Source organism: Podarcis pityusensis (genome assembly GCF_964106645.2).
Source record: "Podarcis pityusensis genome assembly, chromosome: 1".
NCBI lineage: Eukaryota > Metazoa > Chordata > Lepidosauria > Squamata > Lacertidae > Podarcis > Podarcis pityusensis.
The window spans coordinates 119,424,113-119,451,473 of NC_138028.1; the positions used below are offsets into that span (position 1 = coordinate 119,424,113).

Genomic DNA, 27,361 nt, shown 5'->3' on the forward strand with positions numbered 1-27,361 from the left:
TCCCATCAACTGGGAGGGGCAGCCCCCTCAAATATTTTTTGGGGGGGCTGAATGGACCCCGGTCCTTAGGAGTTGACTCCTATGTGCCTGGGTACGACGCTGTAGGATGGAGCATGAGTCTGGGGTGCCAAATTTTAGGGTGCCGCAGAAATTTTGAGTGCCCAAAGCCGGTCACTGCTCCAAGCCAGAGCAGAGGGGTGTGATTTCTGCGCGCACCCCTGGACTGGCACCCTTGCTGGGGGGCCAGCCCCTAGGTATGCTCCAGGGGTGTCAACTTGAATAAAATATTGGGGGGGGGGGTAGGGTGGGAAGTAAGCCCCACCTCACATAATCGAATACATGACACTATCTGAATGGGAATTCCCCTCGAATATTTTATTGGGTGAGGGGAGGGTCGAAGCCCCCTTAGCCCTAGGCTCCTATGATAAGTTGACGACGACTCTGGACACTTATAATGGGGTGATGGAACCGGCGGGAGGCGCCCAGGCGGAAGATGGTTCCGCCGAGGGCGCCCATGGCCGTGTGCGCGCTGCTGTATTATGTGCGGCGTGAGGGGCCGAGAGGTGTAAACCGCCACCAGGGAGGAGGAGGGCCTTGTTGCCCTCTCTCTCTCTCTCTCTCTCCGCCGAGTGTGTGTTTGGGAGAGCGGGTGATGTAAGTAGCCGCTCTCTGAGGAAGGCCAAAGAGGGCGCGTCGCTGGCGGCGCTACGGCCTGCTGCTCTGAGGAAGAGGCGGCGGCGGCAGGAGGAGGAGCAGGTGCCCATGCCGGCTTGCGAAAGTGCCTCCTTCCCTCTCGCAGGCGGGCTGCGGGTGCCGACGCTGCCGCGGGGCGGCGACAAGCCCCCCCCCCCGCCATTTGCCCGCCAACGGCGGCAGCGGCGTTGTGTGTGCCTGACCCCTCCCGGCAGGGGAGCAGCTTAGGCTGGCGGAGAGGCTTCCCCTTCCTCGCCCCCGCCTCACAGTGGCTCCTGCCGCCGCCGCCGCTCTGAGGCGACGCAGTGCAGAGGTGCGGGCAGGTTGCTCCGGCCCGAGCCGCGGCTTCTCCTCCTCGCGCTTGGAGGGCGCGGGAGCCCCTTTCCTCCTCCCCGCGACGCCCCACGGAGACTCCCCCCACCTCCGCCGCGTCCCCGCGCGTGGGGCCGCCGCTGCCCTGCCCTTCCCGCGGCGCCCCACCCCCGGCCATGACCACGGCGGCGGCGGCGGCGGGCGGCGGAGGAGACGACGGCGTCGCAGCAGCAGCAGCGGCGGCGGCTCCTGGTCTTCTCCGCGTCGCCCCCCTCTCCGCCGCCTCCTTCTCCTTCTCCTCCGCCGCGCCGCCTCTTCCTCTCCCCCAAGTGCTGCTGCCCCCGGCGGCTGCCGCCGGGCTCCAGGAAAGTAGCTTGATGAGTGTCCAAAGTAGCAGTGGAAGTTTGGAGGGGCCGCCATCTTGGTCCCGGCTCTCCTCCACGTCCCCACCGAGCCTGCAGGGCTGCTCCGCGGCGGCGGCGGCGGCAGCGGCGGCAGCAGCAGCGGCGACGGCAGCGGCCGTGGCGGCCTCAGCGGCGGCGGCGGCCTCCCTGCTCCGCAGCGGCGCGCCGCTCAAAGAAGGTAAACAGCGAGAGACCGGGCAGGGGGAAGGTGCTTCTCGGGGCCTCTCCTCGGCCGCCGGGGGGTGGAGAGGGGAGGAAGATGACGGGCTCGGCGGCGGCGGGGGAAACGGGCCCTTGGGGAGGGAGGGGCACGGCCGTGTCAGTAGCGGCGGCGGCGGTGGCAGCAGCAGCAGCAGCCGCCTCAGCAGCAGCCGCCTGAGGCCAGTCCCAGGCTTTGCGGGGCCGAGTGCGCGGCGAGGGCAAAGGGAGCAGAGACGAGGCGAGACATGTCTTCCTTCTCTTCTGCATCCGACGGAGGAAGAAGGTCTGGGCGCCCCTTATCTCTTTCTCTCGACACCCCCCTCCCCAAATTACTCCCGAAGTCCGGGGGGGGCCTGAAACCTCCCCCCCCCAGCCTTCTCGCACAAACTCAAGCCTCCCAACCCTTAATCTGTTTTATTTATTCGAGGCACCCCCCTCTTACCCCCAAAAATGTCGCCTTGAATTCCTCCCACCCCCGCCGCCGTTTACAGTAGCTGCTGCTGGGAGGGGAGGGAGGTGGATGTTCATAATGTTTTCCTAGTTCCACGGCGAATCGATCTCTTTAACATCGATCTCTTTTCTCCTCTTTGTTTTTAAATGGCTTATTTTTTTATTTTTAGAGATGAAAAATATTTCGTAGGTTTCCTTTCCTCGGGAGATGGTTAATTCTTTCCTTCCTATTGTAAAGTGGGGTTTTATGACTGGGAAGGAAGAGAAGCGGGTGCTCCTTTTATATATCTATCTGTAGATCTATATATAAAAATATAGATATGTAATTTCCTGGCTTTTCCTGGTTGGTTATGATGATGAACGTGGCTGTTTTGCTTAAAATGAAGAAGAAGGAGGAAAAAAGGGTCGAGTCGCTTTTGGCATCATGGAGGTAGGATGGTGGAAAAAGAGACAAAGATCGAGGCACTTATTTGATACAAGAAAGACACTTTCTTCAGCCATTGGCTTCCGACAAAAGTGACGGAGACACGTTAAAAGCCAGTACAGAATGACTGCAACTTTCTCCTTTTCCTCCATCGCATCTTGGATGGTTCCCCCCCCCTCTTCCCTCCCCCTTTCTCCCACCCCTCTTGTATTAGAACGACAGTGAGAGAGAGCAGGGTGTTGTGGGTGTTTTGCAGAGAATATCTGTATGAAGGTTATGTGCAAACAAGTCTTTTTTATTGTTTGTCCTTTCCTACCCCCCCTTGTTCCTTGCATTAAACTATGTAGCCACAAGATGTAGCAATTATACAGTTTATGAAATGATTAAAGCTCTCTTATTTTACTCGAGATTATGGTTAGCCAGGGAGAGAGGGGAACTTTCATACAACATATGGTATTCTGGAAGAATGAATATTGCATATTCATGATTTTTGAAATGCGATTGCTCTTTGACTATAGTGCTTATCTCAGGGTATTGAATGGCTCTTGCCTTTTGTTTTCATTGTGGGGGGAGGCTTGGGTTCCCCTCCCCCTTTGCTTAAGCACTTGCTGGGCAGCATTAACTTTCCATATGAAAAATGTTAAGATTTTTGAGAAATTAGATGCTGCCAATCTAGAAGACACCTCACATGTCAGGAATATCATTATCAGCAAACATTTTTAAAGATTTCATTTTAAAATGCTTAGAGCCGTGGAAATATATAGTGGAAGTGTTTGCTCTCTTTCTCCATTCCAGTACTCAGACTTGCATCACTCGTTGTCACTTTTGCACACGTTCCTAGATAGGAAGCTGACAATAGGAAGCTCAGATTGGCATGAAAACCAATACCTGAAATGGTTGGATATACAGTACAGCATATGTTAAAAACACTGTGGTAGGCATTTTGGTTTTGGCCATTACTTTGGGAAACTTAAGCTCAAGGGAGAAGAGACAAAGTTTTATATGTGAACCAAGTTTATTAAGCTACTTGCTTTCAGATATTGTTTAACACCAGTAGTGTGTACTACCTATTTATTTAAAATACTAGGTCAGTATTTTGAGACTATGTTGTAAAAATCTGATTGGAAGTTTTTTGTTAAAGCTGCTTCAAATATATGAGTAGAAAAAAATGCTCATTTTAGAGGTTATATAGCAGCTAAAGTCCAGTAGAAACTCTTAGATTGGGTAGAACAGATTGTCATTTATTTACTGTGCTGAGGTGTCAGTCTGTGGTTTGTTAATTCAGCTTACAAGGCCACCAAGGAATGCAATTGGTTTAATACTGTTTTAGAAAGCAAATTTGTATTTGATTTTTTAACTCAATGGGAAGCAAGATGGTATTCAGTAAAACTGAGAATTTGTATGTCACATGAAAAGTTTAATCCAGCTTCCCACAACCTTCAGCACTTGTTATAAAACTGTGTGTTCTCTTGTTGTATTTGTTTTGGCTGCCTGATTTTATGTTGTAACCTCTAAAACAGAGCACCTCCAAAGAGAGAACTTTTTGCTTTACTGTATGAGAGCATGTGTAAATGTAGTACTTCCTGGCTGTATAGTAGGGATGTAGGATCTCAAATTTTCTGCTTTCACTTTTAAAGCACCTGGAAAAATGTACAGTTATGGCAAAACATGGACAAAGGCTCAGAATCTTAATATATGTGCAGATTTCTGATTTGCTAAGCCAGTGTTTCGTTTGAAGTGTTTGTCATCTTAATCTAGACAGTTGTCATTCATTGGAGGGCACTAGTTCAGCCTAGTTTGGAAGATGCAAACCCCTGAGAAATATTTTCATGTGTTTCCAACAGAAGACTATCTTCTTGAAAATGAAATACTTAATAAGGTACAGAGTTAAAGATTTCCTAGTAATTGAAACTGAATTTGAAGCCTTCACATTATCAAAAGGACTGTCATTGTCTGAATTACGTGACTCCATTGTTGAATAATCTCTGAGTATGTACAACCACTGCTCAAGATGGAGTTGATTGTTGTGTAATCATGATAAAGGCAGAATAACGAAGTTCATCGTTTAGAATCTACTCTGAGTTGTCTGAAATAGATAAACTTTGTGCATCTTGTTTAATGTGCGTTTTGATTAATACAGATTTTAGCAGTATAGTTGGTGCCCACCTTGTATAAAAATCCTATGCATGTTTAATCGGAATTAAGTCCCAATAGTTTCAGTGGGACTTCATGTTGCAATCGTAATGCAAACTTACCTGAGAGTGCCAGGTAGCTGCAAAACACTGTAAGAAATGCTGTGTGTCTTACACTGGAAGTGACATCACAAGATAAGAACAGTAAGTCCCCTAGTAAGCAATAGAACATGATAGCATATTTTATGTGACGTAAATTTTGTTTACAAGTAAACAAATATGAAAAATAGTTCGAGCTTGCTGAAGTTCACTTTTTAATGTATGTCTTTTGGTGCTGAGTAAGACTTCTAGCTCTATGCTTGGTGTAAGCAGACAGTGGCTAGAAATGTGTTTTACTGTTCTGAGACTTCCAAAAATTTCTTAGCACCTTGTGACGCAACTGCATGTTACTTGCTTAATTTTCAGGTAAACCTTGGCTACTTATTTCCATGTTAGCCATGGAAGATGCTTATATTCATTTACAGTAGCGTTTACCGGTATATTTTTGTTTGGATCGCTGCAGGGCAGACTATCCCATTAACTTCAATGAAAACACTACACAGTAAGCTGTAGTCTTTTAAGGCTACAATCCTAAGCACACATACTATGAAGCAAGACTCACTGAATACACAGGATTCAACTTCTGAGTAAACATGCCTAGGTTTGCACTGTAAGTGTGATATGTTATCCACTGGTACTTTTTTGTTGTTGCCCAGTCTTATGATTTAGTTGCTGTTGAAGACAGTGCTAATATTTCTTTATTGTATGTGGTATATCTTCTGTCTTGGTAACAAATATGTTCCCACTTTCTTGAGAAATTATACCAGTTCTCAGACCTGATCATAATTGGTATCTGAGCATCAAGGTTCTCTGTAATCCCTGCAAGCAAGACTTGGGTTGGGGTAAGAGAATGCAAATAGTACCTGACTTGAAGATACCATTGCTCTAGCGCAGAGATTCTCAAAACTGTGTCCATCAGATCCATTCAGGTATTCCATGGGAAGGTTGTAGAACAGTAAAGAAATATCCACATTTGATCTCTCCCCCCACCCCATCCCCTGGACTTGAGATCAAGGCCATTCTGACTTGGGCCCGATTATCAAAGGGGCAAAAATATCCCCAGGCTAGGTCAAATGTTTTTGTAATGCAACTGGTTTTGATAATGATGCTGGTATAGAAGGAAAAAAGTTTTCCCTTCATATTCATTGTGTTAGACCATGGTTGTTAAAATATGTATGTGCTTTGATTAGTAGAATATTAATGGTATCCTGAGACCCCTGCCAATTTTCAAGTGATCTGTGGAGGAAAAAAGTTTGAGAACTGCTGTTCCAGAGGTACTGGCCCCCTGCCTTTCTATCTGCAAGCTGTTAAACTGCTAAGACTTAGTGGTGGTAGAAGCATGTCCCTCTTAAAATTTAATTGGTGCTTCATGTTTGGGACATGAACTTAATTCATTGCATGGGCTGCTATTGCTCGTATGAAAACAAAACAATAACTTACAAAAAGGTTATCTTTGGGATAAGGTGGGCTTGTGAATAAAACTCACATTGACAGAGAGGCTTAGTTTTCTAACAAGTAGATAATACGTGTTTAATAACTAGTTCAGGCTCTTCTTGCATAACTGTTCCGAAATACTTTCTTACGCCAATGATGGAAATGAAATGGGTTCTAGAGTATGTGCATAAAAATACCCTATTAAAACCGAGGTGACCATTACCTTGACTTGAGGTAACTTGAATGGGGAAATAAACAAATCCTCTTGAAGTATTTTTAGATTTGTGTAGGAAGTACTCAAATTGTCCTTTTTTAATTAAAAAAAAAAAGGAATGAGGTGAGTTTTCCCTCTGACAATGATGCTCAAGTTTCCAGAGGAAGGTCAAGCAATTTATTTTTGATTAAGTTCTAAGCAGCTGCTTTCTGCACTTAAATTAACTGCAAGAACTTGACTTTCACATTTTAATTGAAGTCTGGAAGAATTATCTGATTCATACAAGTCCAAAGCTCTTCTATGTGATAGCCTCTCTTTATCTTATTTTGAAAACTCTTGATGCCTCAGCTGTTCCTGGAAAAGCTATACACCTTGAAAGCTGTATTACTGTTTCTTTACTGAAATTCCAAATGTTAAAGTTGTCTGACTTACGGTAATCAAGAAGTCTGACCTTTCCAATTCACCAAACCAAAGTGAATTGTAGCTGGCCATGTTTACTTAACAAAACTTAGTTTGATGTAGGTCATATGTTAGTTTGCCTCCCTAGGTTTCAGCAATGCCAAACTCAGAAATGGCCTCTCCATTACAGATGTTGTTGGCATCTATATTTCTCAGGAGGCAATGGAAGTGAAGTCAAACAGTTGGAAACGGGGGGTGAAGTCAAATTGTTGGAAAGTTGCAGTGTCTGCTTTGGCTGCAGAGACTGATATGGGAGAGCCATGTTTTGTTACAGCTGGGGCAGATGAAAGCTTTCAGTTGTGCTGCTGCAGATGCACCATGGTGTTTCTTCTCTCTGCGCTCTTCCTAGCGGTCATTCGTCATCTGGCCAATACTATGGATATATGACCTGTCAGTCTCCAGGCACTGTGGTTGTCTGCAAGAGATGTTGCCAGCCTTCATGTCACCTTACAGATACTAATTCACATTGCAAAACCCTTTAGTAATTCAGTTAGGAATTATTGTCCAGCACACTAAAACTAATGTTAGAGAAAGTATTAGTCATCAGTATTACTGTATAGTTGTTAATGCAGGCTATACCACCTGAGTATCATTGCTGTGTTGGTGTTTCTGATAATATGCTACTCAAATAGAAACCTATTATGTGTATTGCACTTAGTAAATGTAATAATAAATAATAATAATAAATTTAATAATAAATTTATTACTTATACTCCCCCCATCTGGCCAGGCCTCCCCAGCCACTCTGGGCGGCTTCCAACAGGATTGTTAAAAACGCAATAAAACATTAAGAACTTCCCTAAACAGGGCTGCCTTCAGATGTCTTCTAAAAGTCAGATAGTTGTTTATTTCCTTGACATCTAATGGGAGGGCGCCACTACCAAGAAGGCCCTCTGCCTGGTTCCCTGTAACTTGGCTTCTCGCAGTGAGGGAACCACCAGAAGGCCCTCGGAGCTGGACCTCAGTGTTTGGGCTGAACGATGGGGTTGGAGACACTACTTCAAGTATACTGGGCCGAGGCCATTTAGGGCTTTAAAGGTCAGCACCAACACTTTGGATTGTGCTTGGAAACGTACTGGGAAAGTGGCCCAGTTTAGATGTCTTGGGCTTTAGGAAGATGCTTTATTATGTGCTCAGATTCCCTCCTGCAGTTTCTGGTAATTATAGTTTGATATCATAACTAGAACAGAAGTCACTACTTGGAAAGGATTTCTCATGTTGGTTTGGAGGCAAGTTATTGATTGCAGAACCAAAGTTTACCTGATTTGGATAGCTACTGCAGGCTACACATGACACAGGTAGCGTGGCAAGGAAGTGGAGGAAGCCAGTGTGAAATCAAAGCATGTTGCCCAACCATGGTTGTGATGTAATGTCTGAACTGAATCAGTGGACTGGTTTGTATGTACCGTTAGGCCATGCCTAATAAAATGTGAGCTGTTCCCAAATCAAAACAAACCATGGCTTGTACCGTAAAAACTGGGTTGGTTTTCCAGCTGCTTTTGTCTTGTGCTTTTGTAGCTTGATAATCATGTGGGTATGGTCATCCTAGAAAACGTTTTTAAAAATGACATTGGAAGTTAGAAGAGGTAGAGAACTATCCCATAAAACTGGCAATTTAGTATGAAATGGAAAAGGGTTGTATTACACTGAAACTCACATAATAGTGTAATGGAATATTTTCTATCCCAAGCCAATTCAAATGTCTATTGATGTGGTAAAATGTTACAAAACAAAGCCATGCTATGTCAAGAGGACACTTATTTGCCTCCCCTGGATAGTGTTTGCTTGAACAGCAGCATGGGCATATCTATCTATTTTATCGCATCCAATTGGGAGGGGTAGTCAATGCCACTAAAAATGGAATGAGGATTCAAATTGACTTTAACAGATTAGAGGTCTGGGCCCAAACTACCAAAATGAATTTCAATAGGGACAAATGTAAGATTCTGCACTTAGGCAGGAAGAACCAGCTGCACAAATATAAGAAGGGGACACCTGGCTTGCCAGTAGTGCATGTAAAAAGGAGCTAGGGGTCTTAGTAGGCCACAGGCTTAATTTGAATCAACAGTGTGTTGCAGCAGCAAAAAAAGCTAGTGCTATTCTAGGCTGCCTCAGCAGAAGTATAGGTGTTCTGATCAAGGAGATAAGAGCTATTTGACAGTGGAACAGACTTCCTCAGAAGGTGGTGGACTTGCCTTGCTTGGAGGTTTTTTAGGTAGAGGTTGGATAGCCATGTCATGGATGCTTTAGTTGAGATTCCTGCATAGCAAGGGGTTGGGCTAGGTGACCCCCAGGTTCCCTTCCAACTTTACAATTCTATGATTCTGTTATATCCTTTGAGGGAAAGGTGTGATTAATAATAAAAATGAATATAACTGTTCCTGTGTCTCATTGAAACACTACCTATTTACTTAATGGTTCTCTATAGTGGTGCCCAACCACTGTAACTAAATTTTGAGGCCTTGCCCAGTGATTCATTGCTTCCTTTATTCCCACTCCCTTTTGCAGGTGAGGTGGGGACTCTGTCTCTCAGTCAATCTCTGTCTGGCTCTTTTAATGAATCTGTAATTGACTTGTTGAAGATTTTGCAGGCTGATAAGAGATTTATGTAGGTTATGGTAACTGCATCTGCACATCACAATAAAGCATGGTGCCAGGCCTATCATGGTTTTATTATGAATGGGCGGTCTGCAGATTCTTGCTGCCTGATTGTTCTAGTTTCATTCCTTCCCTGGTGCAAGTGGGAGAAACAGGGGACAGAATTCACTGAACGAACCCTGTCGGGGGGCTTCTGCTTTCCACCATCTCCCCCTGCATGGACCCCCATGTAGCCCCTGAAACTGGTACTAGAGGGATCAGGAGAACCTCCAAAACAGCACATGGGGGGGGGGAGAGATTGTTCTATTTGGCAAGCTGATAAGTGTTGGATTCCACCCAAAGTCTGGAAGCAACAATTAAACTCTGCTTCCTGTTAATATCCAGACATCATGGTTGGTTGCTTCCTAACAAGCCCATGGTTGATAACCAGCCTTGAAACCATGGTCTGTAGATTTAGGAATTATGACTTGTTAGGAAGCAGCAAACCATGTCAGTGCAGAAACCATAGTTTATTGCAGTAAGAAAGCAGAGCCATTGTCATAGGAAAAAATAAAAGTGTGTTAAATATTGATTATTGTATATATAGAGTGTAGAATCATAGAATCTTAGAGCTGGACGGGACCCAAGGGTCATCTAGTCCAACCCTCTGCAATGCAGGAATCTCAGCTAAAGCATCCATGACAGGTGGCCATCCAACCTCTGCTTAAAAACCTCCAGGGAAGGAGAGTCCACCACCTCTCGTGGGAGTCTGTTCCACTGCTGAACAGCTCTTACTGTCAGAAAGTTTTTCCGAAAGTTTAGCCGGAATCTCCTTTCTTGTAACCTGAACCGTCTAACATACAATTATTGGTTACAGAAACTAAGTAGCATTATATATGTCGCTTGATAAGTTTGAAGCCTGAGAGCTGTTTTTATTGCTAGTGTATTGAAGTGATTGGGAAGAAATGCACTGTAATTCTCTGTGTGAATTAAATTTCAATTTCAAGTGTGCTTGAATAATTTTCTGCTGTTTTCTAGTACTGTGACTTATAAGAATTACATAGTTCAACAGCTACATACCAAATACAATGTTTATTGTCCATTGATGTCTGTTGCGATGAGTTATACTGCTGGTGTGTGCCTTTAACTGTTCAGTTGTAATAATCTTTGCTGGACTGCCACAGGTGTGATCCAAAGTAGTTTGAAATGTGAAAAAATTAGAACCAATAAAATGTTCCTGATCCTACTTTGGCTAGTGTCTTTGTACCATTTGCATGCATAATACAGCATACTGATGACTTCTTTTTCCCCTCTGTGACAAATGTCCACCCAGCCATTCATTTAAAACTTACTGTATGCTAGACATTGACATAGTCAGTGTAAACTACCGGTAATTCACGCTAAGTCACAGAATTATTGAAAGATGTCTGAAGGAACCAGTTTCAAAAAGTTCCCTAAATATGTATTTAAGAGTGACTAATTTCTTCATGTACTGTGATTCATCTAATTTTTTGTTTAAAATCACAATTACATGTTTGTTCCTAGTGTTAAGTTGTATAAAGGTTACTGTAACTTGAATGCATCTTCTGTTTTTCTTACTTAGTAACATATTAAGATTTGTCATAATATAGAACAATAGCAGAAATGAAAAGGGGTTATAAATAAAATGACTAAAAAACTACATTTTGAAATTAATATATTGGCTTACATCCTAATTATTTGATCCATGAGTAGGAAAATAATGCTTTTAAAGAAATTTTCAACAAAACATTGGTATCATTTTACCTTTGGGGGTTAAACATGATGACCAGGAATAAAATGCATGTTCATATCATATCAACATCTCAGTTAACATTTCAGTCCATTACTTTGGAAAATGTTGGAACTGAAGATTCTGCTATCTCCTTGTAACACAGTTTCTTTGGGATGCATTCTGTTTGATTATCTCAACACTCTAAATATAGTTAAATGAATACTACCCTTTTCGGCAGTTAAGCTCTTTTGCAGTGTATAAATTAGTTTGTATCACTTGCAGTTTGGATTAATATAGATCAAGTGATACATAACTGACCAAACTAAAATTTCTCACTTTTATTTGGTATTGGGTGCTGCTTTACTGAAGCTTCATTTTTTCTTTTCAACAACATGTGACCACTGCTTCTTGGAAATTTCATTTTCTAGCTGAAGAAACCATTTTGCAAAGTTTTGGAGAAATGGTTCCAACCCATTCTAGAATTTGTTGAAAGCAGTTATTGCACATTTTGGTTAACACAGAGTTGAGTCCAATAGCTAGACACTTCTGCTGACCGCAGGAGATGATGGGTGGCGAGAGAGGGAGAGGTGGCTTTTGCTGATTTCTCTTACAGCTCCTAAAAATCTGCTCCAGACTCGCAGGCATGTCCAGAGTTTGTTTCAGGGGCCTAATCTGGCCCACCGGTCAATTCAATCTGGCCCCCATGGCAGTATATGTTCTGGGGTAAAATCCTTAAAGAAGCTCAACAACTTCAGTTGGCCCTCACTTATGTTTACGTTATCAAATCTGGCCCTCTTTGAAAAAAGTTTGGGCACTCTTGCGAGGGTTGGCAGACCCTCCAGAAGAAGGTGTGAGGTGGCACAAGGGGCTGCAGGGGGAAGGGAGAACTGGTAAAAGCAACTCCCCCCCCCTTTCCTCTACCAGGAACGTTTGCTGGATCTGATTGACTTCCACAAATGGAAGGAGCTTTTCTCTTCACAGAACACCAGGTCTGGATCCAACCCATTGTATAGAGATTCTGGTAGTTCTGGGCTGGTTAGTGACTTTAGCTGTTGGTATGACATTTGTTTACATTTGATTCACATCTTTCAGGTTTGTTAAAATCAAGGAAATGCCTAACCTTTTAATGTGGATGGGTGGGCAGGTACAGGGAGGTAGCTAATCATACAGTTGTGACCATGATTGCTGTTGGGATGTGAGTTTGTCATCTGTGGTCAGTTAACCACAGCATGACTACTACTCCCACACTGACCAGTTCATTTACAAGGATATGAAATTCTGTTTGACATCTTTTTAAATGGTTCATGGGAATTAAATCCTTGCATCCTCCTGAATGACACTGGCATGGAAAAGTTGATTATATTGAATAGTGCCTACTGCTTTTGTAAACTTTAGAAAATGATGCATATGATGATGCCAGGTATATATTGGTGCTTTTGAATGTGTTCAAGTGTAGTGTGACATACTGATCAGTTTTGGGTTTAGTTTCAATTTTAAATGCTAGAATGGAGTTGTCATAATCAAGGTTGTTGTTGTTTAGTCGTTTAGTCGTGTCCAACTCTTCGTGACCCCATGGACCAGAGCACGCCAGGCACTCCTGTCTTCCACTGCCTCCCGCAGTTTGGTCAGACTCATGTTTGTAGCTTCGAGAACACTGTCCAACCATCTCGTCCTCTGTCGTCCCCTTCTCCTTGTGCCCTCCATCTTTCCCAACGTCAGGGTCTTTTCCAGGGAGTCTTCTCTTCTCATGAGGTGGCCAAAGTATTGGAGCCTCAGCTTCAGGATCTGTCCTTTCAGTGAGCACTCAGGGCTGATTTCCTTCAGAATGGATAGGTTTGATCTTCTTGCAGTCCATGGGACTCTCAAGAGTCTCCTCCAGCACCAGAATTCAAAAGCATCAGTTCTTCGGCGATCAGCCTTCTTGATGGTCCAGCTCTCACTTCCATACATCACTGCTGGGAAAACCATGGCTTTAACTATACGGACCTTTGTTGGCAAGGTGATGTCTCTGCTTTTTAGGATGCTGTCTAGGTTTGTCATCGCCTTTCTCCCAAGGAGCAGGCGTCTTTTAATTTCGTGACTGCTGTCACCATCTGCAGTTATAATCAAGGTACTTCTTGATTATTGAAAATAATTTGTATACTTTGTTGTTCAAAATGGTATTGGTTAGAAATAAGAGAAAAGGCTTTTAGCAAGTAGAAAGAACTCGCATCCAGAATTCTTTCTTAAGTAATCTGTTACTCTTCCACTTCTGACAAATTGAGTTCTACATAACTCAAAGGCTTGCATATTCTTATACAATAGAAACCATCAGTTTTCATATATCTATAAAAAATGAAATTAATGTGGCAGCAATTGTTCCTATTCCCTGGAGAGAGAACCCAGTATAAAATTCCTGAATTAGAATGTGTTTTTTTTAATGTGACACTGTGAAATTTCGTCTCCCTAGGAAAGTGTAGCTTCTACAGAAAATTGTTGTCTCTAATTATTGTTATATTACTGAATTGTGGTTATTCAGTATCGGTATAATCAGGAGTGGCTGGATTCTGGTTTTGAGTTGTGTTCTACATAGCACTCTGACAGACCTAATGCTGTATCTTGTAATTGACTGATTTTGGTATTATTTTGTGTAAAATATATTTTTATTTCTCTTTACTTGGTTTTCAGTCACTTGATGGAAGTACTCTTTGACCCTTGGAAGCTTATGCCAAATTAAGTTTAATTTAATAATACTATTTAGTTAAACATTACTATTAGCTATTTAGTTTTGATTCTGCAATTTAAATTTGTGTGTGTTTCTGTGCTCCCCAGATTATTTAGTAAGCCTGGTTCTAACTACTCAAATATTTGGTGCATCTTGAAAGAGTCAAAGGATATGACTGTCATAAAAGAACATTGTGATGTCAGCACATTAAAGTCTATTGCCCAATGTATATTTCAGTGAAGGGAATTCATCATCATTGTGATAGTTGTCTACAGGTATGCTGTTTTATTGTGCTGTTAAGTTTTTCTAAAATGCAAGTTCTATTAGACTAATACACATGCTAAATGCCATCAAAGTGAGGTTAGTGTACAGCATTTTTGAAGTTTTATATGTTCATTTCTCAAGCTTGAAAAAGTCTAGTTATAACATATACTTCTGGGCCATATTGAAGTTAAACACGTTGACTGGTATTTTAAATGCTCTTTATGTAGTACCAGATGTGGACATGCTTTATAAAGCAACACATTTAAAATAGGCCCTTGTCTTGAAGCTTACAATATGAGTGAAGCAACAGGAAGATGGGGGCAAGGGTAACAGAATAGGAATAAGAATTCTTACTTTAAAACATTAGTTAGATTCTACCTGAAATACCAGAACATTGTTGCTCGATTCAGATGTAATATCAAACTGTGTTTTGTCCAGGAGTGCCGCTCATGGCATGTGGGATCCCCCTTCCACTCTTGCAAGCTGGTTGCACCATAAATTATTTTCCCTTCTTCCCTAGCTGTTGTTTGCATTGTATATGCAAACTGGATTTGGGAGGCTAGCAGTATGTAAAGTTTGCCAGTTTGGACATCATGGAAAAATGATGCTTAGTGGAAACTGAAGCAAGGGAAGGAATAATTGTATCTCTGGGGGTACTCTGGACCATGGTTGTACAATGTGCCTCATGTAATCAGGTGTTTGCAGCAAGTCTACAGCAAGTCAGGGCCAGTTGGTGAAATCTGTTGGTTCTCCTCTTGTGTATGCATGCAGGTGTCTCATATAATCTGTACTGATTATATGGGAATCTCTCTGTTCTTGATTATTCTTGACATTATTAAGGAAGTTTTAAATAAGGAGTTGAAAATCCGAAAAGCATCAGTGTGGTTCTCAAATCTGTGCTTTAAAAAAATAAGGTTTTAAAAGGATTTGGGGTGGATAGGTCACTAGAATATTATGAAAAGCTATGATGTGCAGTTTTTTGTACGATTCCTAAAAAAAGCATATAATTATTTTGAGGTGAATCAAAATGTGGGTATAATATGGAATTAGTATGTTGGCAATGTAGACTTTGCATTGCTGGCTATATTAGCTGCCTTGGAATGTATTGAGGCTTTCTGTAAGCTGAGCTTGGTTTAAGAATCCAAGTTATACTGTAGTTGGTGGCATCAATCAACAATCATTCATAAGTAAAGGGGTTTGCGTATAAAATTTGTCAATCATCTAAAAAGATAAGTGCAAAAGAATAATACAGAATTTATAAATGTGACCACAGGTGGCATGCAAGAAGGTGTGCAACTGTGTTGAGCTGTAACCTGATTGTTGTCTCATTTTAAGCTTTTCTAGGAGGCAGAGCTGTTCAGGAGTTTTGTAAGCTCCCTTGAATGCCATTTTGGCAGAAAGGCAGGGGATAAAATAAAGTACAAATGATAAAATATCAGAGTTTCTATGCATAGCAGAGGGTGCCTGAACTCAGGCCTTGCTCTACTTCTTGTTACATATTTGCAGAACAAATGTCTCAAACCAGGAACACATTAAGTTGTCAGAACACAATTTGCTTTAAAATAAAAAATACAAAATTTGTCTGGCTTCAAATATCTCTTTTGGAGAATGATAAATTATTATTAGTGTCCTGCCGCCCAGTTTCGAATCTTTCATACCTGGGTAATGTAATTGAGAGAGCTGAACAGCTTGGTAGGTTTCTGGAGGAAACATCAGCTTTGGATCCATTCCAGTCCAGCTTTCACCCTGGTTACGGGACCGAGACAGCTCTGGTCCCCCTAACAGATGCTCTCTGTAGACAACTGGACCGAGCCGGGTTGGGACTGCTGATTCTTTTAGACTTGTCAGCAGCCTTCAACATGGTTGATCACAATCTTTTGGACCACCGCCTTGCCGACGTGGGGATTCAGGGCACAGTCCAACAATGGCTGCGTTCCTTTATCTCAGGTCGGGGACAGAGGGTGGCGCTACGGAAGGAGATGTCATCACGGCATCCCTTGGTGTGTGGAGTGCTGAAGGGTGCAATCCTTTCCCCGATGCTTTTTAACATCTTTATGTGCCCCCTTGCCCAGATTGTCCGGAGTTTCGGGCTGGGTTGTCATCAATATGCTGATGACACCCAGCTCTATCTGTCCATGGATGGCTATCCTGAATCGGCCCTGGACACACTGACCAGATGTCTGGAAGCTGTGGCTGGATGGCTGTGTGGGAGCCGGTTGAAGTTAAACCCTTCAAAGATGGAGGTCCTCTGGCTGGGTTGGGACGGCATGGGGTTGAGGGGCCAACTCCCATCTCTTGCGGGGGCTCAACTTGTGCCAGTGCCTTCTGTCAAGAGTTTGGGTGTAACCTTCGATGCCTCCTTCTCCATGGAGCTGCAGGTTGCAGCTACTGCAAAGGCGGCATTTTTCCATCACCGCCATATTAAACAGTTGGTCCCTTACCTTTCCCGCCCTGATCTGGCCACAGTGATCCATGCGACAGTCACCTCCAGGCTTGATTACTGTAACTCCCTCTACGCGGGGCTGCCCTTGAAGTTGTCCCAGAAACTCCAGTGGGTGCTGAATGCCGCAGCGAGGCTCCTTACGGGGTCCTTGCCGCGGGACCACATTCACCCAGTGGTTTTCCAGCTTCAGTGGCTCCCGGTAGAGTATAGGGTCAGGTTTAAGGTGCTGGTTTTGACCTTTAAAGCCCTTTGCAGTCTAGGACCCTCATACCTACTGGACCGCCTCTCCTGGTATGCCCCATGGAGGATCTTAAGGTCCATAAATAGCAATACCCTAGAGGTCCTGGGCCCTAAGGAAGTCAGATTAGCCTTAACCAGGGCCAGGGCCTTTTCAACACTGGTGGAACGCTTGTGTCTCATGAGACCAGGGCCCTGCGGGATCTGATTTCTTTCCGCAGGGCCTGTAAGACAAAGTTGTTCTGCCTGGCCTTTGGCTTGGAATCAGCCTGATCCCCTCCCCCTCTTTCCTTTTCTTTCTGTGATGGAACCCCTATTTAGGGACTTCCCTGGCCTTTCTGGCCCACGTAGGACCAGTCTGGATAGTTGGCCTTGGTGAAGATTTGACGTTTTCTCCCCCCAAACAGTTTTTGATCTGGGCTTCCACTGAAATGAGGCTGCATTTTAAGTTATATTTTAATCTGGTTTTTAAGTTGTATTTTAATCAATTGTTTTTATACCTGATGTTAGCCGCCCTGAGCCCGGTCTTGGCTGGGGAGGGTGGGGCATAAAAATAAATAAATAAAATTCAGATATTATGCATATGGAACTGTGTTTAAATTATCCAGATGGTCACTATAGGTGTCATTGTATATGTTGTCCACAAAGTTCAAAAGATTGTTTTCCTCCTGTTGATAATAAAAAATGTGTATTGAAATCTTTAATTATTACATCTCTATGTTGTATATGCCATTATGTGTCCATGTTCAAAATTATGTGTTGATCAGACCACAAGACCTCTTTTTGAGGATTACTGAGCACAAATCTGAGAGTCATACTAGAAATTCAGAAACTTCATTAACCATGCATTTTCTGGAATATGTTCACAAGCCTTCTGATTTAATTGGTAGTTTTTAACAGAAATAATTTATTCTGTTAACATACAATATTATTGAACTTTCCCAATGAGTAGTCTTTTGGATGCACAATTTAAACACAATTTCCCTTGCTGGTTTAAATGACAAAATGAATTTAGCTGTATTTGCATTTTCATAAACAATTTCATCTCAAAAATAGAGGATATAAAGATAGAGTTTCTTTTCAGGTAGTAGTTCTACTAATGTATAATTTTTATGCTTGAGTAATAGCATATTTGAGAGTCACATCTTTTGGTGAGATATGGATTGGCAGCTGATTCCCCCTATATTGAATTTCAGTTATGCTTCATTTTGTGAGCAGCAGTGGCATATTTTGAGCAACAACATAGCTGGATTATAGGTTTGTATTTTTACTTTATACAAACTTTTTATTCTATGCTAGAAGGACGTATAATCAAACTATCCTTTTAAATTACAGTCTTAGGAGCAACAAATCCCTTGTGGTGTAGCTCTAGTCATTAAAGGTCTTGTATACGAACTATATCAAGCAATAAATTTATAATGGTAATTTATTCCTTTATAATTTTTGATTCCATTCAAACAAATGACATAATAGACTCTTATTATATTTATATATAATTAAGTTGAAAAAAAATGAATACAATTTGGAAAAATCAAACGAGAAGCTCTAGGGGGATCTACAGCTGTCAACTGCAAGACCAATTTTGTTTCTGCTGAAACATCTCTGACATCTGTACTGTTTGGAGAAATTGTAATCGTCACACAATAGTGGCTATCATTCATGTTTGTTTATGTTCATTTTATATGTAGTCTTAAACTGTTGACTCATAAATCACATTTTATACATTTCCATTGCTTTAGGGCAGTGGTGGCCAAACTTGACCCTCCAGCTGTTTTTGGACTACAACTCCCATCAACCCTAGATAACAGGACCAGTGGTCAGGGATGATGAGAATTGTAGTCCCAAAACAGCGGGAGGGCCAAGTTCAGGTGATCTTGTTTGTTACTCATATGCTTTGGGACCTTCTCCATTGTTTTGGTTGCTTTTGGAGAATAACTTCTTAAAATAAGCCAATTGTTAGTGTAGCAGTGCCAGACCTGTCTTTTTTATATTATTTACCCAGGGAAAACATCATAGAGGTAAATGTGTTGAAATGTCCATCCATCTACTGCTTTTCTCCCTGCAACTCTTTCTCAAGCTCTGCTCACTTCCATTAGTAGCAGGTGGGGGGGTGGAAGGGTGCTCACCTGTTGCTTTTTAAATGGAAGTTTGGGGGGGGGCTCTCTAGTTTAATGGCAAGTTCAGTCTTGTGCACAATACGCAGATCTGCTGTCAAATAGGTAGGTTCTTCTCCCCATGTCCTTCTAGATCATAGTGTATTTGTAGTAAAGAATCCACAAAACACTTGAGGGACCCAGAACCAATCTTTTCCCCATACTTTCCTGATCAAGATGCTAAGGAAAATTGTTTAAACAAGTGATTACTCAATGTTTCCTTCTGTGTTCTGTCCTGGTCCTATTTCAGTGTGAGTCAAAATAGCACTCCTATCCCTTACACATGTAAAGCGGGATCTAGCTTTAAAATGCTGGTTAGGAACAAACTCTGTGTAGCCTTAAGTGTGCCCAACCCTCTGTCAACATGTGCTAAAATACGTTTGCTCCCCTAATAGCACTGGGGGAAACTCCTAATAAAACTTCCACAACTCTTGTTCCAGGTAATCCTCAACCTTGATGAGGTGTGAATTGCTATGTGGTGTTTCTCAGGGCACCTCTGCTTAACTTCCTGAAAAATAGATGTTTTTACACTTGCAGTTTTTGGAGTCAAATCTACCACAATTGGAAAGGCTGAGGGGGGGAAATGCATATAAAGGGCCTTGGTATTGGTTGCCCTGCATAATGCAGTTTAAACCTCTTAGTGACATGCCATATCTACAGATGCTTTACCCAGAGCCTGTCCTGTCTATTTCAACAGAGGAGAAGAGCATGACTGATAAAACATCCCTCCTGCTCAATATTTAGCCTATTTTCATAATAGACTGATCACTCACTCCCTTAGGATTATGTGCATGAGCAAAGACACTGGGTGGGGGAAGCCTGGAGTCAGTACTGAAATGACATTAAGTTAAATGAAATCTTGCCCATAAGGAGGAACAATTGTCATATTTTATTTAATTATTTGACCTGAATGAAGTATCTACCATCAAAAGTGTGTAGCATCCTTGCTTTTTCTGTTTAGGCAGGTAGATCAGAATACAGACCAAGACCACAAAGAAGAAAACCTATTTAGAAATGATGGCATCTCCAGTTTATGTTCCATTGAAATATTTGGTTTGGTGGATCACTCTACATTTTTTACTTAATTCCAAAGTTTTTGCTGAAATGTCTTAAGTTAGATTTTTAAAACTGATAGGAAAATGCTATGTGTTAATCCTGCTGTAAATAGTGCATGCTATTTTCAGACTTGATATTGTATACCTTGGATTTTGAGAGCCATTTTTCAGATTTTGGCAGACTGAGTTTATTTCTTATTACTGTTGCTAAAAAAACTACCTCAGAAATGCCATTTATCTATTCTTGTATTGTGCTGTTAACCAGCTGTATCCCTTTCAGTTACTTTTAGCACAACATCTTAATAGTATTGGTATCTTACAACATGGTTGAGAAAATCAAAGTGTTCATAATGTGCAGAGCAATTCAAGGTTTTCTATTTTTTAAACAAATATTTGCAGTGCCACAAAATGAAATGCAGGTAGTCTGCAAATCTTCAACAGAGGCAAGCTCTTTAAGATGTTAGAGTAAAACTTATGAAGGAAAATCTAAGTAAGAACTTCAGAAGCTGCAGCTAGTCAATTTTGGGGTGATGGAAGATGCTGCTTCTACAGACCAAATATGGTCTTGCAATACATGGGAAATATTATGTTTACAGGAAGAGATTGTCCTACATTTTTGGCAAGGACCGCTGATAAAACTGAATAATCTATTCTAATAGCCATGCAACTTAGAGGAATTTTTTGGGGGGCCCGGTAGAATGTCCTTTCAAAGATTGCAATTTCGAAGTATTGCTTGTCAGATGGTATAAATTAACTTAGCTTTCTGTCTGTGCTTTGCTTTGAATTCCGAAGAGATATACTTTGATGTTTATAGGGCATCACACCTTGCTCTCTGACTTGTGGCAAGGAAATATAAATAAAGACAGAGCACAGATAATCTCTGACTTGAGTTCTTAGATGTGCTAATATTTCTAGAAAAATATTTTTAGGAACTAGTGTGTCCAATCAGCTTTATACAGGGTCATATACCACTTGCACCCCAACCTATTTAGGGAGTCCCCAGGACTCTTTAGTGTCAGAGATGGCACTCAGGAGCAGTTATGTCAATGTGCCTGGCTGTCATTCCATACCAAACCAAGACAGTATTGCTGGTTCTGGATTTTTGAAAATCCCCAAAGCACATTAGTAATACCTTTGATTTCCTAAGTCTTCAAGGGTGGACCACCCTAAAGGGTACCCTACACCTGCAGCGGGTGGGTGAGTTTGTAATACCCAACTTCACCAGATAATAATCTGACAATGACAACAGGGTTAATTCACCCCCTCCCAATACCCAGATGCCCTCCTTTACAAGGTGGCGAGGTTTCCTGGTGAGCAAAATGGAAATATTACAGACTACATCCACTTCTCCCTCTCTGATCCTTCAATCAAGGCTGATGCCTTCTGGGCAAAGCTGAGTCAAATCTACTCAGCCCAACACTCTCAGGTCTCAGGAATACAAGCCAGATCATAGAATCATAGAACTGTAGAATTGGAAGAGACTGCTAGTGTTATCTAGTCCAACCCCTTGCTATGCAGAAGTCAAAGCTCCCTCATCCACAATCAACTCATGGATGAACATGGTTTTATTAATCCCATGGCAATAATGGATTAGCCAGTTGTGTTTGACTTGAGATGCTTTAATGACATTTACTAATGGTTTACCAGTGTATTTCCAAAATATCAGTTTATTGAGATTTCATAGGAACGTGGTTGAGCCAATCTTTTATTTATTATTTTTTGTTACACCTTGCCTTTCAAATACATAATCAGGATGACTTTCAGTAAACTATTAAACACATCTGAAGCCTTAATGTTTGAAATAATGTGTTGACCAAACCCGTCCTTCATTGGTTGGTATGTGAAGCACTAAACTTTGCTTCAGGAAGGAAGTTAGGTATTCCAAGAGAATGAAGTAACACATTTGCCCCTTAAATAAGTGACTGCAGTAGTAATCTCCCATTGCTGTTGCACTTTCGTAATGCCTACCATCTCTAGCTGTGAGGACCAAGATCCAGGATGAACCCCAGTCTTGAACTTTGTGGGAAGCAATTGCAAGGCTCATGAACTGAACTTCTGTCAATGTTTGTTTGGCCTTTTGGAAGGCTGTGGGAGACTGGTTTTCATTTCAGTAGTCAAAATGTCAGCAGGTGAAAGGTGTCTTAGGAGCTGGTTGGTTCAGGGATATTCTGAGGCAGAATGGCTTGGAGTTTATACTACTAGTGCTCCTTCTTACAGGAAAATGATTTTTATGAGCAATGATTTGTAAGTATTTCAACCAACATGAAAACAAAAGCTGCTTTGTATTGAAGCGATTCCTGGAGCAATAGTGGAAAAGCACTCATTACTTGTACTGTATAGGACACGGACACACCACAAAAACACACACTTGGAGCTGTTCCCAAGCAGTTCAGTGAATTTTCAGATACCATTTGTGTCAACATTCCGTAGCCATCTACGATACATCAAAAGTTGCAGAAAACTCTAATATATGTATATGTCAATACTTGATGTGCTTTTCAGAAGATGACGCAATGCAAAATAAGTTTTAGTTCGTGCATGTTTAAACCTGCCATTACCACTTTTGCTGCCCCATTAGTTGGCGTTTGTGAGAATGGTTTTATGCTTAACTAGTATTTGTAGCAATCGAGCTTTGCATATATTTTCTGAGTTCTGAAAATACGTTAATAGTAGCATAATCCACCTTTGCAAAAAAAATTGAGAAAATTGCAGTAACGATCTTCGATTATTTGAGAGAACAAGGCTTTAAGACCTTCCTTAACTGCTCTGGATAACCTGCCATTTGCTTATTTGCTCTCTAGAAAAAAACACAAAACCATAGAATTTTAGAGCCTTTGTATCTCTTTGTGTGAAAGTGGGAGAATGAAACAACGCTATGTTTTTGCCTGCTTCTCTGAATTCTAAGGGAGGTCAAATAACTTAATGATATTTATTATTGATTTATTTTTTTTAAGTCTCATCAGTGTGGGAATGCAGTAAGAGTTGCATAAGAGAAAAATATAGGCCCCCTACCTTGAAGAGTTTAAGGTTCTAAATTAGAGTGACCATGAAAGTTCAAGGGACAAATTTTAACTGTGTGCCAGATCTCTTGCATGAAGATTGCTCTTACGGATTGCCCTTGAAGCTAATATCACAGTCCTGTATAAAATAGGCATTTCAGTATGAAGGAGAGTAAAATATTTTTATTATAAAAACTTGGAATAGGTTTTTTCGTTGTTTGGAGCTGTGTTAGAGTAAATGCTGCAGTACTTTATTACTTAGATTTTTTTTACTGTTGGAACTTGGTCACCAGAAAGTTGTCTTTTATTTGTTCTCTTTTATTTATGTTAATACCCCATGTGGCTTTGACAAAGTACAAAGTGGCAAGTATAATGCCTTTGCTAAAACTTTCATGCCCAGTAATGTACTCAGTAATGTTCTATAAGTATGATAAATAAAAATTGCACCATATTTTGAAAGTTGTGCATGATTTTTTTTAAAAAAAGTTTAGATATGGCTTCATTGTAGTTTTTCTGAAGTTTTAGTAAGTCTAATGGAGGCTGTTATGTCTTCTGTGTTATCTTGTAAAGGGGTCAAAAACTCTGACCACTCCGCAGGAAAATCTTGATAAAATTGAGTGAATGTATATTGAAACAAGTCAAATTCTTCCCAACCCAGTCTCATGGGTTTTGGTGCCATTTTAGGCTACTGAGAGTTGGAGAATATTGAGGGTTAGGGTGGGAGCAGAGAACTATCAGCCCCCCCCCCCATGTGTTGCTTAATTCTTTATATATATATTCTGGTAGGTGTTACCTGTGTCAAAAAACAATAATAACAGAAAATAACATTGATACAGAAAACACGCTGCTTCTGATTTTTATTGCTGTTTCTAAATTATAAATCACATGTAACATTTTAACCCATATCATTTTTTAAAATACCGTGGTACCTCGGGTTAAGTACTTAATTCATTCCGGAGGTCCGTTCTTAACCTGAAACTGTTCTTAACCCGAAGCACCACTTTAGCTAATGGGGCCTCCTGCTGCCACTGTGCCGCCAGAGCACGATTTCTGTTCTCATCCTGAAGCAAAGTTCTTAACCCGAGGTACTATTTCTGGGTTAGCGGAGTCTGTAACCTGAAGCGTATGTAACCCGAGGTACCGCTGTATGAGCAGTTCTGATTGATAGTCTTCAGAGATAATGATTATAGTGGTACCTCGGTTTACAAACTTAATCTGTTCCGGAAGTCGGTTCTTAAACCGAAACCGTTCTTAAACCGAGGCACACTTTCCCTAATGAGGCCTTCCGCCGCCGGTGCCCTTCCACCGTTTGGATTCCATTCTTTTCGCAAAGCGGGACACTACTTAAACTGAATCATTCATAAACAGGACTGTTCTTAAACTGAGGTACCATGTAACAAAGGTAAAGGTAAAGGACCCCTGACAGTTAAGTCCAGGCACAGATGACTCTGGGGTTGCGACGCTCAACTTGCTTTACAGGCCGAAGGAGGCAGCGTTTGTCTGCAGACAGTTTTTCCAGGTCATGTGGTCAGCATGACTAAGCCGCTTCTGGCGAAAGCAGAGCAGCGCACAGAAACACCGTTTACCTTCCCACCGGAGCGGTACCTATTAATCTACTTGCACTTTCTGGCGTGCTTTCAAACTGCTAGGTTGGCATGAGCTGGGATCGAGCAACGGGAGCGGCAAGCCCAAGAGGCTCAGTGGTTTAGACCACAGTGCCACCCAAGTCCTGAGGTACCACTATAGTTGCCAGTATATATCCCTTACTAGTCTTCCTTGCATAGAATTCAAATCCTGATGACATTGAACATTGAAAAATTCATTGAGTTAATAACAATCTAGGTATAGTAATTTGGTCATATCAGGTTTGAGAACTGTTACCGGAAAAATCCGAGGGCTCCCTTGGACAAAAACAAAGACACCAACCAGGATAACTTGGAGCAAAACAGCAGCCTGTAGGCTTGGCCTTTATTGAACTGTTGCAACAGGGTGTTCCCCTCACTTGCAAGAGAGAGGAAAGACACAGAAAGATGGTGTGCAAGACCTTATAAAAACTTTTGAAATTCCCATCCTCTAGGTCAAGCCCACCCCCAGAAACATCATGCATACATTACAGAAAGGAGGGGTTGAGGGAGGAGTTGTGGTGGTAACCTGAGTGTCCTGTCACCTAGCTGGTTCCTCCTTTCCCCCTGCCCATGAGTCATTTCCAGGAGACAAAGGGGAGTTGGCAGTTTCCTGCCCCCAGAGGGAAGATCTGATCATTGTCCTTTGTTTCAGTCCATGCTGAATCCACTCCCATATGCAAGTTCTTTGTGATCTTGATGGTCTTCTGTCTAGGACCATCAGGGTTGGCATAGCAACTGGGCAGGGCTCCTGTGGATGTGCTGGGATGGTGAAGGGATTATGGCTGACCAGAACCAAGCCACCCCTCTTTGATAGTCCTTGTCATATGGAGTAAAATAAAAATGGAACAGTGCAAATCCGATGTATGGTTGATTTTTCTATGAATTTATAACAGAAGTGTGTCATATGTAGTGTGTGAGTGTGAGTGTGTGAAGTTTGTACAAACTGAATGATTGGGGTGGGGGGTTCCTGCTACAGAACCTTGAGTTTTCTCTCTCTGTGGTGCATCACCTATATCACGTCTGCAGAAATATGGTAGCCAATCTCTGGTATCCAACTGGTAGCCAATCTTTAGCTGCCAGTAGCTCTATTTTTAGTACCCAAGTCACTAGGGTTTCCCCTCTGTACTATTAATTATTCTTACCGGTATATAGTTCAAAGTCCAAGGTCTTTGACCTATGGGTCTCAGATGTAGGTGATGAAATGCAGTGTCTTCTCTTGATTCAGGTGTAGCTGGTCGGAGGGCATAGTTGATTTGTGTATTAGTGAATAGATAACGGAGGCTAGTCGAAGTGTCTTTACAAGCAAGTATAAATAAGCTGTTGTGGGTAAATGATTATGTATGAACAAACACCAGACTAATACTGCCTGCCGCATCAAAAAAGGCAATGTTTTCCTTGGAAGAAGTCATGTTTATTAATGTTACAAGAATCTTCATGGGATAGGAGTGAAGACTGTATTTGAAAGGTGCTTACTTGAGGCAAATGATGGAGTTAAATCAGCCCAGCTGACTCATACGTCAAGGTTTGGGGAGATCACTGTGCATTGGAGCATGGTTAGAACATGTAAGAGACGTTTTCCTTAATGATTTACTCCTGTTGACTTGAGAAGGTTTCTCTTAAAAATGGAAGGAGGTTAGGTGAGAGGAGTTTTTTATCTGGATACAGTAAGGTATTTAAAAGCAGTTGAGACGGTATTGATCTTTTTATTGGTGCCTTGTGTTTCAATTGGCAGTGGGGATAATATATCAATGAAACGATATCCTCCTGACACCTTTATGAGCCAGTTTTGCTAATTCTTCTGATCTGCTTTCCCCCTTTAACTTGCTATTGTTGAACAGATTGAGGGAAATACTTTTTTATGATCCTTTGATTCCTGAGATACTGCTGCTGCTTGTATCTAGTAACAATGCAAGGTATTTTGAAGTTTGGTAATTCAGCAGATGTCAAAGGCACCAACTAAAGACATGTTGCTAATGAAACAGTCACCTGGGGGCAACTAGACATGTTGGTGGCATTCTTATGTGTTAGAAGTCCAATCCCTGCAGAATTCTTTTAAAGTGGAGGGAAGAGATAGCAGTATTTGAAGCACAGAAAGGGTAGGGAGATTTCATGTTTACTGAACCCTCAGGCTTCCTGAGCACTTCTCCCTGACATTTCCTTCTGTCTGTCTTTCTGTCAGTCTGTCTGTCTGTCTACCTACCTGCCTGGCCCAGGTCACCTAGTGAGCTTCATGGTCAAGTGGCAATTTGAACCCTGGTCCCCCACGTCCTAGTCCAACACTCGATAACCACTATACCACACTGGATCCCCTGTTGGGGATCTGAGATTGAAAATAATTCTATGGATAGGAAAATACTGTAGTTCACACCTGGAAACAATTTATCCAAAGGTAATGCTACATATTTCAGTTCTGGGTAGAAATTGAGAAAATGGTTCATTATGACGGTGCAGATCTCCATATTCACTCACTGATTTTAAAGAGAGGAGAAATTTACATGTCTTTTGGCACAGAAGCATGCAGAATGGAGAATTAATGCTGTAAATAAGAAGATTAGCTTGCTCTCTGGGTGTGTACATGCAGAGAAATGAAAAGAGCTAGCAAGGAAAGATACTACAACCTTGATTTTTATCAAGCCAAATTAGAACCAAATATTGATCATTTCAATGCAAGCTTCTATAGTTTTATTGACAGTGGGTAGTGATTAACTGCTGGTGTGTTTGAAACATCT

The 27,361-nt window shown here is 41.8% G+C and overlaps 1 protein-coding gene across 2 annotated transcripts in view; it reads left to right on the plus strand.

Annotated features, from left to right (window-relative positions):
• The first annotated feature begins 438 nt into the window (after positions 1-438).
• The window catches only part of TLK1 (tousled like kinase 1), a 69,632-nt gene continuing 42,709 nt past the window's right edge, over positions 439-27,361 (plus strand). Inside the window, exon 1 of one of the 2 annotated variants that reach the window (XM_081023908.1) lies at positions 439-1,587. In XM_081023908.1, the coding sequence (XP_080880034.1) occupies positions 1,182-1,587 (406 nt within the window). In that variant the 5' untranslated portion in view covers positions 439-1,181. Of the gene's footprint in view, positions 1,588-1,752; positions 1,894-27,361 lie in introns of those variants that run through there. The other variant, XM_081023909.1, reaches the window with a different exon arrangement.